The sequence below is a fragment of the Lonchura striata genome, chromosome 38 (assembly GCF_046129695.1).
Source record: "Lonchura striata isolate bLonStr1 chromosome 38, bLonStr1.mat, whole genome shotgun sequence".
Taxonomy (NCBI): domain Eukaryota; kingdom Metazoa; phylum Chordata; class Aves; order Passeriformes; family Estrildidae; genus Lonchura; species Lonchura striata.
The window spans coordinates 2,743,248-2,758,981 of NC_134640.1; the positions used below are offsets into that span (position 1 = coordinate 2,743,248).

Genomic DNA, 15,734 nt, shown 5'->3' on the forward strand with positions numbered 1-15,734 from the left:
CTCCCCATTGGCCGCCGCTTCCCGCTCGCCGCGTGATGATTGGGCGGCGCCCACGCCCATCAGGCTTAGCCCACGCCCCGCAGCGCTGATTGGGCGGGGGGGTTGTCAGTCATGGGTGAAAGCGAGGCCACGCCCGCGGGTCGGCGCGGCGGGGCGGTTCTGCGCGCTGATTGGGCGGGGGAGGTGTCAATCAGCAAGCCACGCCTCCCGCGCAGCGCCGCCTAGCGGCCGCAGCGATCAATGCAAATTCCTCCTGAAAACACCAAAAAATCCCAAAAACCCAAAAAAATCCCCAAAAAACTCCAAAAAACCCCCCCCAAAATTATTAAAAAACCCATAAAACCTCAAAAAACCGATAGAGAACCACACGGAATCACTAGAAACTCGCTCTTTATTAAACTTCCCATACAAAAAGCCGGGGCTGGGGGGGTGAGTGGGCCCCGAAAATCCCAAATTTTGGGGTTTTGGGGCGGATTTGGGGGATTTTGGGGTCACCAGTCGGGCTCCCCGAAGCGCCGGAGCAGCTCCTGCTGCGCCTCCAGGTCCTTCTGCACCTTGCGGCGCATGTAGAAAATGGGGCAGTCCCGGCTGCGGGGATTTTGGGGGGATTTTAGGGGATTTTGGGGTTTTGGGGGGATTTTGGGGGGATTTTAGGGGATTTTGGGAGTTTTTTGGGGATTTTGGGGGTTTTTGGGGATTTTGGGGGGTTTCAGGATTGGGGGGATTCGGGGGATATTGTGACATTTGGGGATTTGGGAGCATTTGGGGATTTTGGGAGATTCAGGGGATATTGGGCGGATTTGGAGGATTTTGGGGGATTTGGGGATTTTTGGGGTTTTTTGGATATTTCAGGATTGGGGGAGTTTGGGGGATTTTGGGGGGTTTTGAGACATTTGGGGATTTGAGGGGATTTGGGGACATTTGGGGACACTTGGGGATTTGGGGAGATTTGGGGAGATTTGGGGATTTTGGGGGATTGGGCGGTTTTGGGACATTTGGGGATTTTGGGGATTTTTGGGACATTTGGGGATTTTGGGGATTTTTGGGACATTTGGGGATTTTGGGGTTTTTTGGGACATTTGGGAATTTTGGGGTTTTTTGGGACATTTCAGGACTGGGGGACATTTTGGTACCTTTGGGGATTTGGGTTTTTTGGGGGGAGTTTGGGGGATTTTGGGGGATTTGGGGATTTGGGGACATTTGGGGTTTTTGAGGGGATTTGGGGGATTTTGGGGGATTTGGGGACATTTGGGTTTTTTTGGGGGATTTGGGGGATTTTGGGGGGATTTGGGGACATTTGGGTTTTTTGGGGGGATTTGGGGGGATTTGGGGACTTTGGGACATTTCAGGACTGGGCGGGTTTGGGGGATTTTAGGAGGATTTGGGGATTTTGGGACATTTGGGGGTGACTGAGGGGACCTGAGTGAGGTGACACAGGTGACACAGGTGAGACACACAGAGGGTTCAGGTGACACAGGTGACACAGGTGTGACACACAGAGGGTTCAGGTGACACAGGTGACACACAGGTGTGACACAGGGATGGTGACACAGGTGACAGGTGTGACACACAGGTGACACAGGTGTGGCATGGGGATAATGACAGGTGACACACAGGTGTGACACAGGTGACACAGACAGGGCTCAGGTGACACAGGTGACACAGGTGACACACAGGTGACACAGGAGGTGACACACAGGTGACAGGAGGTGACACACAGGTGACACACAGGTGACACAGGTGACACAGGTGACCCAGGTGAGGTGACACAGGTGGTGACACAGGTGACAGGTGTGACACACAGGTGACACACAGGTGACACACAGGTGCCACACAGGTGACACAGGAGGTGACCCAGGTGGCACAGGTGTGACACAGGTGACACAGGTGACACACAGGTGACAGGTGTGACACACAGGTGCCCCAGGTGCCCCTCAGGTGTGCCCAGGTGTACCTGGAGCAGAGCACGTCCTGCAGCAGGGAGCCCTGGCACCGCTGGCACTGGCTCCAGAGCCGGGCGAAGCTGCGCTCCAGCTGCCACACCTGGCTCACCTGAGCAACACCCCAAAATATCCCCAAAATATCCAAAATATCCCCAAAACATCCCAAAATATTCCAAACACATCCAGCTGCCACACCTGGCTCACCTGAGCAACATCCCATAATAACCCCCAAAATATCCCAAAATATCCCCAAAATATCCCAAACACATCCAGCTGCCACACCTGGCTCACCTGAGAAACATCCCAAAATATCCAAAATATCCAAAATATCCCAAAATATCCCAAAATATCCAAAATATCCCAAAATATCCCAAAATATCCAAAATATCCAAAATATCCCCAAAATATCCTCAAAACATCCCAAAATATCCCCAAAATATCCAAAATCCCTCCAGCTGCCACACCTGGCTCACCTGAGAAACATCCCATAATAACCCCAAAATATCCCAAAATATCCCCAAAATATCCCCAAAACCCCTCCAGCTGCCACACCTGGCTCACCTGAGAAACATCCCATAATAACCCCAAAATATCCCCAACCCATCCACCCAAAATTTGGGTCCCCCAAAACCAAAACCCCAAATTCGGGAGCCCAAAATCCCAAATTCAAAACCGCAAAACCCCCAAAATCTCAAATTTAAAACCCCAAAACCCCCCAAACCCCAAATTCGGGACCAAAACCACAAAATCCCAACTTTAAACCCCCAAAATCCCAAATTTAAACCCCCAAAATCCCAAATTTAAACCCCCAAATCCCAAATTTAACCCCCAAAATCCCAATTTTAACCCCAAAATCCCAAATTTTAACCCCAAAATCCCAATTTTAACCCCAAAACCCCAAATTTAACCCCAAATTTCGGACCCAGCCCCCCCCACCTCTTTCTGGTAGAGCTCGGACTCCCTCTGGCGGCAGAAATCGCAAACTGCACCTGCGGATTTTGGGTCCATTTTGGGTGAATTTGGGGCTCCGGGACCCCAAATTTTTGGGCAGGATGGGTTAAATTATGGAGGTATTAATTAGTTATTAACGATTTAAATTATAATTTTTTGTTAATTTGGGGAAGGGACTTGACTTTGGGGATTTTGGGGCTCCAGCCCCCCCAGTTTTGGGGATGTTTGTGCTGAATTTTGGGAATTTTGGGGGTCCTGGACCCCCATTTTGGGGAAAAGGGATTAATTTCGGGGATGGGAAATTTCGGGTCGGGGTCGTTAATTAGGGTTGGGGTCGTTAATTAGGGGCGGGGTTGTTAATTAGGCTTGGTTAACTTGGCGAGGGGGCTTTAATTATGAGGATCCCCTTTTTTGAGGTGGAATTTCGGGGATTTTGGCCATTCTGGACCCGTTTATTTTGGTAAAACCAGGTTAATTCCAGCCGGAGGGGATTAATTAGAGTTAATTAGCGCAGGGCCCGTTAATTAGGGCAGGCATTCTGGTGATTAATTTGGGGAGGGGGCTTCAATTCCCAGAATCCCATTTTTCGAGGTCGAATTTTGGGGATTTTGGCCATTCTGGACCCGTTTTTTTTTGGTAAAACCAGGTTTATTCCAGCTGGAGGGGATTAATTAGAGTTAATTAGGGCAGGGCCCGTTAATTAGAGCAGGGCCCATTAATTAGGGCAGGCATTCTGGTAATTAATTTGAGGAGGGGGCTCCATTCCGAGTATCCCCTTTTTTCAGGTTCAGTTTTGGGGATTTTGACCGTTTCTGACCCGTTTTTTTTTGCAAAACCGGGTGAATTCCACCCCGAGGTGACTAATTAGGGGTTAATTAGTGCGGGGGCTAATTAACTGGTTAATGAGGGGGTCTCACCGTGGTGGGGCAGCAGGGCCCGGCAGCCGATGCAGCTGCTGCGCTTGGAGGTGAAGGCCGAGAGCGCCCCGGAGCGGGCGGTCAGGAGGGTCTTGCAGCGGGTGTGCTCCCCCTCTGCGGGGAAATTCGGGCTCAGGGACCCCCAAAATCCCCCAAAATCCCCCAAAATCCCCCCAAAAATCCCCCAAAATCCCCCCAAAAATCCCGGAGTCACAGGGAGCCCCAAAACCTCCCAAAATCCCCCCAAAAATCCATCCCAGAACACCCAAAATCCCCCCGGACCCGAGGGTCCTGCAGCGGGTGTGCTCCCCCTCTGCGGGGAAATTCGGGCTCAGGGACCCCCAAAATCCCCCAAAATCCCCCAAAATTCCCCCAAAACCCCCCCAAAAATCCCGGGGGCACAGAGAGCCCCAAAAACCCCCAAAATCCCCCCAAAAATCCATCCCAGGACACCCAAAATCCCCCCAGACCCGAGGGTCTTGCACTGCATGTGCTCCCCCTCTGCGGGGAAATTCGGGCTCAGGGACCCCCAAAATCCCCAAAAATCCCCCAAAATCCCCCCAAAACCCCCCCAAAAATCCCGGAGTCACAGGGAGCCCCAAAAACCCCCAAAATCCCCCCAAAAATCCATCCCAGAACACCCAAAATCCCCCCAGACCCGAGGGTCCTGCAGCGGGTGTGCTCCCCCTCTGCGGGGAAATTCGGGCTCAGGGACCCCCAAAATCCCCCAAAAAACCCCCAAAATCCCCCCAAAAATCCCGGGGGCACTGGGAGCCCCAAAAACCCCAAAATTCCCCCAAAATTCCCCCAAAATCCATCCCAAAATCCCCCCGGACCCGAGGTGTGCTCCCCCTCTGCGGGGGAAATTCGGGGTCAGGGAACCCCAAAATCCCCAAAAATTCCCCCAAAAAAATCCCCCAAAAACTTCCCCAGAGTTGCTGGGACCCCAAAAATCCCCAAAATTCCCCCAAAATCCCCAAAATTCCCCCAAAACCCCTCCCAGACTCGAGGGTCTCGCAGCGAATTTGGGTCAATTTTGGTTTGATTTTCGCTCTGTTTTGGCCGTTCCTGGCCCGATTCGGACGCGGTTTTTTGGGAATTTTTGGGAATTCCGGGAATTTTGGGAATTTCGGGAATTCACTCACGCAGCAGCACGGCCTGGGCGCGGCCCTCGCCCAGGATGGGCTCGGAGCTGCTGATTTTGGGGGAATTTCACCCGATTTTGGCTCTGTTTTCACCGTTCCTGGCCCGATTCGGACGCGTTTTTTTGGGAAATTCCGGGAATTTTGGGAATTTTGGGAATTCACTCACGCAGCAGCACGGCCTGGGCGCGGCCCTCGCCCAGGATGGGCTCGGAGCTGCTGATTTTGGGGGAATTTCACCCGATTCTGGCTCTATTTCGGCCGTTCCTGGCCCGATTCGGACGCGGTTTTTTGGGAATTTTTGGGAATTTCAGGAATTTTGGGAATTCACTCACGCAGCAGCACGGCCTGGGCGCGGCCCTCGCCCAGGATGGGCTCGAAGATGCGCAGCAGGGGCCGGCTCAGCTGCTGCTCCAGGTAGTAGCGCGTGTCGATGGGCAGGTTCTGCTCCAGCGCGAACACCGGGTCCTGCGCGGATTTGGGGAGAATTCCCGGGATTTCGGGAAAATCCCCAACGCGGGAACGGCCGGGGGAGCTCTCGGGGGGTTCAGGGGAAAATTCGGGGCAATACCTCTGAGCGCAGGTAGGCGGCCGTGCCGCGGGCGCCGCTGACGATGACGTACGGGACGCGATCCCCCAGCCCGGGCGCGCGGCCGGGGTCCCGGCGCCGCAGCCTGGCGGGAAACGACGGGAAAATAACGGGAAAACGACGGGAAAACAATGGGAAAACGATGGGGAAACGACGGGAAAATGATGGGAAAAGGATGGGAAAACAACGGGAAAACGACGGGAAAATGACGGGAAAATAACAGGAAAATGACGGGAAAACAACGGGAAAACGGGCAGAAAACAATGGGAAAACAATGGGAAAACGACGGGAAAACGGCGGGAAAATAACGGGAAAATGATGGGAAAATAACGGGAAAATGATGGGAAAACAATGGGAAAACAATGGGAAAACAATGGGGAAACGATGGGAAAACAATGGGAAAACGACGGGAAAACGACGGGAAAACGACGGGAAAACGACGGGAAAACGACGGGAAAACGACGGGAAAACGACGGGAAAACGATGGGAAAACGATGGGAAAACGACGGGAAAATGACGAGAAAACAATGGGAAAACGATGGGAAAACAATGGGAAAACGATGGGAAAACGACGGGAAAACGATGGGAAAACAATGGGAAAACGATGGGAAAACGACGGGAAAACGATGGGAAAACAATGGGAAAACGATGGGAAACCAATGGGAAAACGACGGGAAAACGACGGGAAAACGACGGGAAAACAACGGGGGAAAAAGGGAATTTGGGGAAATAATGGGGCTAAAATGGGGAAAAATGGGGGAATTTGGCAGGAAAATGGGGGATTTGGGAATAAAAGGGGTTTTCGGGGTGATTTCAGGGGTTTTTGGGGTGATTTCAGGGGGTTTTGGGGTGATTTGGGGGGTTTTTGGGGTTTCTGGGTGTGTTTTGGGGTGGGTTTTTGGGGTTTCTGGGTGGGTTTTTGGGGTGATTTCGGGGTTTTTGGGGCCCCACCTCTCGGCCAGGGCCACGTGGGCCTGCGGGGCGCTGTAGGCGCTGGCTGGGATTTGCGGTTTTTGGGGTTTTGGGGTGGGTTTTTGGGGTTTCTGGGTGTGTTTTGGGGTGGGTTTTTGGGGTTTCTGGGTGGGTTTTTGGGGTGATTTCGGGGTTTTTGGGGCCCCACCTCTCGGCCAGGGCCACGTGGGCCTGCGGGGCGCTGTAGGCGCTGGCTGGGATTTGGGGTGATTTGGGGTTTTTGGGGTGGGTTTTTGAGGTATTTTGGGGTTTCTGGGTGGGTTTTTGGGGTGATTTTGGGGTTTTTTGGGGCCCCACCTCTCGGCCAGGGCCACGTGGGCCTGCGGGGCGCTGTAGGCGCTGGCTGGGATTTGGGGTTTTTGGGGTGGGTTTTTGGGGTTTCTGGGTGGGTTTTTGGGGTATTTTGGGGTTTCTGGGTGGGTTTTTGGGGTGATTTCGGGGTTTTTGGGGCCCCACCTCTCGGCCAGGGCCACGTGGGCCTGCGGGGCGCTGTAGGCGCTGGCCGCCCGCGTCAGCTCCTTGGTGATGACGAGCTGGGAGATGTCGATGCGGTTGCAGAGCAGGTCTGAGATCACCTCCTGCGCGTGGGCCACGGCGCCCTGCGGGTCCCTGCGGGATCAGAGACCCCAAATCACCCGAAATCCACCCAAAAATCCGCCCCAAACCCGCCCCAGCCCCCGGTGACAGAGCAGGTCTGAGATCACCTCCTGCGCGTGGGCCACGGCGCCCTGCGGGTCCCTGCGGGATCAGAGACCCCAAATCCCTCCAAAATCCACCCAAAAAACCACCCCAAACCCGCGCCAAAACTGACCCCAAACTGACCCCAAATCCACCTCAAAAATGACCCCAAATCCATCTCAAACTGACCCCAAATCCATCTCAAAACTGACCCCAAACTGACCCCAAATCCATCTCAAACTGACCCAAATCCACCTCAAACTGACCCCAAATCCACCCCAAACTGACCCCAAACCCACCCCAAACCCACCCCAGTGACCCCAAAACCAGCCCCAGCTCTGAGACCGCCCCGTCTGCTCAGCTGCTCCAGTTTTGGGCCATTTCCCCATTTCTTTGTCATTTTCCCCATTTCTTTGTCATATTTCCCCGTTTTTTCCCCGTTTTCCCCCATTTTTTCCCCATTTTTTCCCCCTCCCACCTGTGCAGCAGGATCCTCCTGAGGCAGGCCGTCACCAGGTTGGCACCAGGGGAGAGCTGTCCCATTTTGGGGCCATTTCCCCATTTTTTCCCCATTTTTTCCCCGTTTTTCCCCATTTTTCCCCCGTTTTTCCCCATTTTTTCCCCGTTTTTCCCCATTTTTTCACCGTTTTTCCCCATTTTTTCCCCATTTTCTCCCCCTCCCACCTGTGCAGCAGGATCCTCCTGAGGCAGGCCGTCATGAGGGGAGAGCTGTCCCATTTTGGGGCCATTTCCCCATTTTTTCCCCGTTTTTCCCCATTTTTTCCCCGTTTTTCCCCATTTTTTCCCCGTTTTTCCCCGTTTTTCCCCATTTTTTCCCCCTCCCACCTGTGCAGCAGGATCCTCCTGAGGCAGGCTGGCACCAGGGGAGAGCTGTCCCATTTTGGGGCCATTTCCCCATTTTTTCCCCGTTTTTTCACCGTTTTTGGCCATTTTTTCACAGTTTTTCCCCGTTTTTCCCCATTTTTCCCCATTTTTTCCCCGTTTTTCCCCATTTTTCCCCGTTTTTCCCCATTTTCTCCCCGTTTTCCCCCTCCCACCTGTGCAGCAGGATCCTCCTGAGGCAGGCCGTCACCAGGTTGGCAGCCAGGGGACAGTTGTCCCTCCGCACGGCCTCCAGCCCCTTGCAGTCCAGTTTCGGGGCGCCCCCGGAGCCCCCCGGGAAGCAGAGGCCGGCGTAGCGCTTCTTGCTGATCAGCAGGTAGGGCAGGTACACCTGCAGGGGTCCCCCCCAGCTTTTGAGATATTATTTTTAATTTTTCCCCCCATTTTTAAACTCTTTCTTACTACTTTTTAATTTTTTCCTCCGTTTTTTAGCTGTTTTTTACTATTTTTCCAGCTTTCTCCCCGTGTTTTTTTCTATTTTACAGCTATTTTTCATCACATTACTGGCTGTTTTTCTCAGTTTTTAGTCATCTTTAGCTGTTTTCCCCCATTTTTAAGCTTTTTCCCCAAAAAACTCCAAAACTCCCCTCGAAAACCCAAAATTCCCCCCCAAACTTCCCCCAAAGCCCCAGAAATTCATCCCAAAAACGCCAAATTCCACCCCCAGAAACCCCAAATCCACCCTAAAAACCCCAAATTCTCCAAAAACTCCTCAAAACCCCAAAATTCCTTCCAAAATTTCCTCTCAACCCCCCCAAAACTCTCCTCAGAAATTCCCCCCAAATTGTCAAGCCCTCCCAAAAACCCCCAAAATCCCCCCAAAAACCCCAAATCCCCCCAAAACCCTAAACTCTCCCCAAAATCCCAAAACTCTCCCCAAAAAACCCCAAAATTCCCCACAAAACCCCCAAGTCTCTCCAAAAACCCCAAAACTCTCCCCAAATCCCCCCAAATTCCCCCCAAAACCCACAAAACTCCCCCCAAAAACCCCAAATCCCCCCAAAAAACCCAAAATTCCCCCAAAAAACCCCATAACTCTCCCCAAAAACCCCCCAGAAACCCCAAAACTCTCCCCCAAAAACCCCAAAACTCTCCCGAAATCCCCCCAAAACTACAAAACTCCCTCAAAACCCCCCAAAACTCCCTCCAAAAACCCCAAATTGCCCCAAAAATCCAAAAATTCCCCCCCAGAACACCCTTTAAGGACCCCGGCAAGCGTTTTTGGGGATTTTTTGGGGGCCCCTGCCCGAATTTTGGGGCCTTTCCCAGAATTTGGGGCCTCTCCCCGAATTTGGGGCCTCTCCCCGGATTTTGGGGCCTCTCCCCGGATTTTGGGGCTTTTCCCCAGATTTTGGGGCCTGTCCCCGGATTTTGGGGCTTCTCCCCAAATTTTGGGGCCTGTCCCCGGATTTTGGGGTCTGTCCCCGGATTTTGGGGCCTGTCCCAGATTTTGGGGTCTGTCCCCAGATTTTGGGGCTTCTCCCCAAATTTTGGGGCCTTTCCCTGAATTTTGGGACCTGTCCCTGGATTTTGGGGCCTGTCCCGGATTTTGGGACCTGTCCCGGATTTTGGGGCCTCTCCCCAAATTTGGGGCCTGTCCCCGGATTTTGGGGCCTGTCCCCGGATTTTGGGGCTTCTCCCCAAATTTTGGGGCCTTTCCCTGGATTTTGGGGCCTTTCCCTGAATTTTGGGGCCTGTCCCCGGATTTTGGGACCTGTCCCGGATTTTGGGGCCTTTCCCCAAATTTGGGGCCTGTCCCCGGATTTTGGGACCTGTCCCGGATTTTGGGGCCTTTCCCCAAATTTGGGGCCTCTCCCCAGATTTTGGGGCCTCTCCCCAATTTTGGGACCTCTCCCCGGATTTTGGGGCCTTTCCCCAAATTTGGGGCCTGTCCCGGATTTTGGGGCCTGTCCCCAGATTTTGGGGCCTGTCCCGGATTTTGGGGCCTGTCCCCAAATTCTGGGACCTCTCCCCAGATTTTGGGACCTCTCCCCGGATTTTGGGGGCACCTTCTCGAACTCGAGGCGGATGGGGGCGGGGAAGTGGCCGGACACCCAGGTGGCCACGGCGCGGCCCAGCGCGGCCGCCTCGGGCACCGAGGGCACGCTCAGGCGGCACATCACCGAGTCCGTGTCCCCGTACACCACCTGCGGGGCACAATTCGGGGTTAGAAACCCGAAAATTGGGATCAGCCACCCCAAAAACCCCAAAACCCCACTGAAATACACAGAAAACTCATTAAAATACACAAAAACCCCATTAAAATACACAAAAACCCCATTAAAATACACCAAAATCTCATTAAATCGCCCCAAAACTCCCCCAGGTGACATCACCAGGTCCGTGTCCCCGTACACCTGCGGGGCACAATTCGGGGTTGGAGGCTCCAAAAAACCCCAAAATCCACCCCAAAAAGCACCTCAAAAACCCCATTAAAATACTGCCCAGGTGTGCCCAGGTGTGCCCAGGTGTGCTGTTACCTGTGCCCAGGTGTGCTGTTACCTGTGCCCAGGTGTGCCCAGGTGTGCCCAGGTGTGCTGTTACCTGTGCCCAGCTGTGCTGTCACCTGTGCCCAGGTGTGCCCAGGTGTGCCCACCTGCGCTGTCACCTGTGCCCAGGTGTGCCCACCTGCGCTGTCACCTGTGCCCAGGTGTGCCCAGGTGTGCCCAGGTGTGCGTTACCTGTGCCCAGGTGTGCCCAGGTGTGCCCAGGTGTGCTGTTACCTGTGCCCAGGTGTGCCCACCTGCGCTGTCACCTGTGCCCAGGTGTGCCCAGGTGTGCCCAGGTGTGCCCAGGTGTGCGTTACCTGTGCCCAGGTGTGCTGTTACCTGTGCCCACGTGTGCCCAGGTGTGCCCAGGTGTGCCCAGGTGTGCGTTACCTGCACATCCGGGTACTCGCTCTCCACCAGCTGCTTCGTCTTCTCGATCATCTGGCGCCCGAAGCCGGTCACGCTCTGCAGGTGAGGCCCAGGTGAGGCCCAGGTGTCACCTGGCCGTGCCCAGGTGTGATCTGGGCACCTCAGGTGTGCCCAGGTGTGTCTGTGAGCCCTTCCAGGTGTGCCCAGGTGTGTTTCCTGTGCCCAGGTGTGTCTGTGGTTATCCCAGGTGTGCCCAAACCTGTCGCAGGTGTGCCCAAAGCCCTCCCAGGTGTGCCCAGGTGTGCCCCAGGTGTGTCTGTGGTTATCCCAGGTGTGTTACCTGTGCCCAGGTGTGTCTCCATGTACCCAGGTGTGTTGTTACCTGCACCCAGGTGTGTTTGAGGCTATCCCAGGTGTGCCCAAACCCCTTCCAGGTGTGCCCCAGGTGTGCCCAGGTGTGTTACCTGCACCCAGGTGTGTTTGAGGCTATCCCAGGTGTGCCCAAAGCCCTCCCAGGTGTGCCCAGGTGTGCCCCAGGTGTGTCTGTGGTTATCCCAGGTGTGTTACCTGTGCCCAGGTGTGTCTCCATGTACCCAGGTGTGTTGTTACCTGTACCCAGGTATGTTTGAGGATATCCCAGGTGTGCCCAAACCCCTTCCAGGTGTGCCCCAGGTGTGCCCAGGTGTGCCCAGGTGTGTTACCTGCACCCAGGTGTGTTTGAGGCTATCCCAGGTGTGCCCAAACCCCTCCCAGGTGTGCCCAGGTGTGCCCCAGGTGTGTCTGTGGTTATCCCAGGTGTGTTACCTGTGCCCAGGTGTGTCTCCATGTACCCAGGTGTGTTGTTACCTGCACCCAGGTGTGTTTGAGGATATCCCAGGTGTGCCCAGGTGCGTTACCTTGCCCAGGTGTGCTCACCTGCGATATCTCCAGGCAGGGCAGGCGCCCGGCCTGCGCCCCGGTGAAGCCGTAGACGGAGTTGGCGCTCACCTTGAGCGCCAGCTGCCGCCCGTCCAGCACCTGGCGCCGCTCGGGGTCCTGCTCCTCGGCCAGCGCCGCCTTCACCCTGCCAGGACCCGCAGGTCAGCTCACCTGGGCACAGGTGAGCGCACCTGGGCAGGAATCCCCACGGAAATCCAAAAAATCCCCACAGAAATGGTCCCAGATTCACACAAATTCCCCTGGTTCGGGTCCTGTGCCGCCTTTACCCTGCCAGGACCCGCCCGTCAGCTCACCTGGGCACAGGTGAGCGCACCTGGGCAGGAATCCCCACGGAAATCCAAAAAAATCTCCATGTAAATCACAAAAATCCCCATGGAAATCCCAAAATTCACCCAAATTCCCCTGGTTTGGGTCCTGTGCCGCCTTCACCCTGCCAGGACCCGCCCGTCAGCTCACCTGGGCACAGGTGAGCGCACCTGGGCAGGAATCCCCACAGAAATCCCAAAATTCCCCACGGAAATCCCCAAATTCCCCACAGAAATCCCAAATCTCCCCCAAATTTTCCCAAAATCCCCCGAATTCTCCCCAGACCCCCCGTCCCACCTGCTCCTGGCGGCCAGCAGCCCCTCCAGGACCCTCGGCAGGACCCCCTTGCGCACCCGGGGGGTCACAAAGAGCTGCCCCGTGGGCGTCCGGATGAAATCCTCGGGGCCCAGCCTGCGGAGAGACCAGTATGAACCAGTAAAAACCAGTACCAAACCAGTATAAACCAGTACCAAACCAGTATAAACCAGTAAAAACCAGTATATATCAGTACAAGCTAACAGAAATCAGTATGGACCAGTGTGGACCAGTATGGACCAGTATGGACTAATCTGCCCCGTGGGCGTCCGGATGAAATCCTCGGGGCCCAGCCTGCGGAGAGACCAGTATGAACCAGTAAAAACCAGTATGGACCAGTAAAAACCAGTATGGACCAGTACAAGCTAACAGAAATCAGTATGGACCAGTATGGACCAGTATGAACCAAGCTGCCCCGTGGGCATCCGGATGAAATCCTCAGGGCCCAGCCTGCGGAGAGACCAGTATGAACCAGTAAAAACCAGTATGGACCAGTAAAAACCAGTATGGACCAGTACAAGCTAACAGAAATCAGTATGGACCAGTATGGACCAGTATGAACCAAGCTGCCCCGTGGGCATCCGGATGAAATCCTCGGGGCCCAGCCTGCGGAGAGACCAGTATAAACCAGTAAAAACCAGTACCAAACCAGTATAAACCAGTAAAAACCAGTACCAAACCAGTAAAAAACAGTATAGATCAGGACAAACTAACAGAAATCAGTATGGACCAGTATGGACCAATCTGCCCTGTGGGGGTCCAGATGAAATCCTCAGGGCCCAGCTTGCAGAAAGACCACTATAAACCAGTAAAAACCAGTAAAAACCAGTACCAAACCAGTATAAACCAGCAAAAACCAGTATAAACCAGTCTAAAGCAGTACAGACCCGTGTTTCTGGGGCCCCCCGGGGGGCAGCAGGGTGGTGTAGCACAGGTTGTGGGCGATCATGATGGACGGGTACAGGGAGGAGAAGTCCAGGGTGGCGATGGGCACGTCGTAGTACCTGGCGAACAAATGTGGCAGTTTTGGGGTTAATTTTGGGGTTTTTATGTTTTAGGGGGATTTTTCGGTTTTTTGGGGGAGTTTCAGGGAAATTTGGGGGTTTTTATGGGATTTTTTGCAGGTTTTTTGAGGGTTTGGGGGTATTTTTTGGGGGGGGGGTTTGGGTGCTTTTGTGGTTTTTTGGGGTGCTTCTGGGGTTCTTTGGAATTTTTTTTCAGGGATTTTTCAAGACTCTTTGTGGGGGGCATTTTAGTTTCTTTTCAAGTTTTTTTCAGTTTTTTTTTGGGTTGGTTTTAGGCTTCATTTTCTCTGGGGTTTTGGGGGGTTTGTTTCAGAGATCTTTAAGGTTTTTTGGGGGGGGTTAGGCGGTTTTTTTCAGGGTTGAGGTTTCTTTTCTGGTTTTTTTCAGAAGCTTTGGGTTGTTTTTTTTTCTTTTTGGGGTCATGCAGTTTTGAAGGGTTTTTTTCAGGGAGCTTGGGGGAATTTTAGGGGTTTTTTTAGGGAGGTTTTTACGGGGGATTTCTGTAATTTTGGGGTTTTTTTGTCCCCTCGCTCACCCCTTGAGGGGCTCGATCACCGTGGCTCCCTCAAAATCCTCTCCCCCCTCCGACTTCACCACCGGCAGCAGCAAATCCTCCTGCATGGCCTGGGGGGGCAGAAAACACCCCAAAATGTCCCAAATTCACCCTAAAAACATCCCATAGACCAAACCCCAAAACCACATGAAAATCCCACTTTAAAAAAACCCCCAAATCAAAAAAAAAATCCCCTCAAAAAATCCCCTCAGTAATCCCTAAAAACCCTTCCCAAAAATCCCATTTAAAAACCACCCAAATCCCCTAAAATCCCCCCAAAAATCCCTTCACAAAATTCACCCCAAAACAGCCCCAGGTGTGCCAAATGTCCCCAAATCCCTTCAGTGTTTGTCCCCTCACGTTTTCCCACCCTTTTTTCCCCTCATGTTTTCCCGCCCTTTTTTCCCCTCAAGTTTTCCCGCCCTTTTTTCCCCTCACGTTTTCCCGCCCTTTTTTCCCCCTCACATTTCCCTCCATTTTCACTTCACATTTCCTCCCTTTCTCCCTTCACATTTCCCACCCTTCCCCTCTCACATTTTTCACTCTTTTCCCCTTACATTTCCTGCACTTTTTCCCCCTCACATCTCCCACTCTTTTTTCCCCTCACATTTCCCATCCTTTTCCTCTCACCTTCGTCGCCATTTTCCCCTCACGTTTCCCTCACGTTTCTCACCATTTTCTCTCCTCAAGCTTCCCTCAATTTTCCTCTCACATTTCCCATTTTCTCCTCACATTTCTCAATCTTTTCCCCTGACATTTCCCTCCATTTTCCCCTGACATTTCCCTCCCTTTTCTCCTCACATTTCCCACCCTTTTCTCCTCAGATTTCCCACCCTTTTCCCCTAATGTTTCCCTCTATTTTCCCCTCACATTTCCCTCCATTTCCCCTCATGTTTTCCCCATTTTCTCCCCTCACATTTCCATCCCTTTTCCCCTCACGTTTTCCCCATTTTCCCCTCACGTTCCCCTCCCTTTCCCCCTCATGCTTCCCACTCTTCTCCCCTCACATTTCCTCCGTTTTCCTCTCACATTTCCCCTCCATTTCCCCCTCACATTTCTCTCCATTTTCCCCTCATGTTTTCCGCATTTTCCCCTCATATTTCCTGCCCTTTTCTCCCCTCACATTTCCCTCCCTTTCCCCCCACGCTTCCCACTCTTCTCCCCTCACATTTCCTCCATTTTCCCCTCACATTTCTCTCCATTTTCCCCTCATGTTTTCCGCATTTTCCCCTCAAGTTTCCCTCCATTTTCCCCTCACATTTCCCTCCATTTCCCCTCCCATTCCCACTCTTCTCCCCTCACATTCTCTCCATTTTCCCCTCATGTTTTCCCCATTTTCCCCTCACATTTTCCTCCATTTTCCCCTCATGTTCCCCTCCATTTTCCCCTCACGCTTCCCACCCTTTTCTCCCCTCCCATTCCCTCCCTTCTCTCCTCCCATTCCCTCCATTTCCCCCCCCATTTCCCTCCCTTTTCTCCCCTCCCATTCCTTCCATTTTCCCCTCACGCTTCCCACTCTTCTCCCGTCCCATTCCCTCCCTTTTCCCCTCACATTTTCCCCTCACGCTTCCCACCCTTTTCTCCCCTCCCATTCCCTCCCTTCTCTCCTCCCATTCCCTCCATTTTCCCCCCCCATTTCTCAC

The 15,734-nt window shown here is 53.4% G+C and overlaps 1 protein-coding gene across 1 annotated transcript in view; it reads right to left on the reverse strand.

Moving 5' to 3' along the window:
- Positions 1-373: 373 nt before the first annotated feature.
- LOC110476712 (DNA polymerase delta catalytic subunit) overlaps positions 374-15,734 on the reverse strand; it is a 20,182-nt gene continuing 4,821 nt past the window's right edge. The window contains exons 6-19 of the mRNA XM_077789885.1: positions 14,074-14,162; positions 13,401-13,517; positions 12,496-12,609; positions 11,869-12,016; positions 10,975-11,049; positions 10,105-10,242; positions 8,251-8,426; positions 6,971-7,123; positions 5,525-5,627; positions 5,289-5,421; positions 3,812-3,925; positions 2,880-2,932; positions 1,955-2,052; positions 374-588 (exon numbers count right to left, since the gene is read on the reverse strand). Coding sequence (XP_077646011.1) covers positions 492-588; positions 1,955-2,052; positions 2,880-2,932; positions 3,812-3,925; positions 5,289-5,421; positions 5,525-5,627; positions 6,971-7,123; positions 8,251-8,426; positions 10,105-10,242; positions 10,975-11,049; positions 11,869-12,016; positions 12,496-12,609; positions 13,401-13,517; positions 14,074-14,162 — 1,608 coding nt within the window. The 3' untranslated portion in view covers positions 374-491. The remainder of the gene's footprint in view (positions 589-1,954; positions 2,053-2,879; positions 2,933-3,811; positions 3,926-5,288; positions 5,422-5,524; positions 5,628-6,970; positions 7,124-8,250; positions 8,427-10,104; positions 10,243-10,974; positions 11,050-11,868; positions 12,017-12,495; positions 12,610-13,400; positions 13,518-14,073; positions 14,163-15,734) is intronic.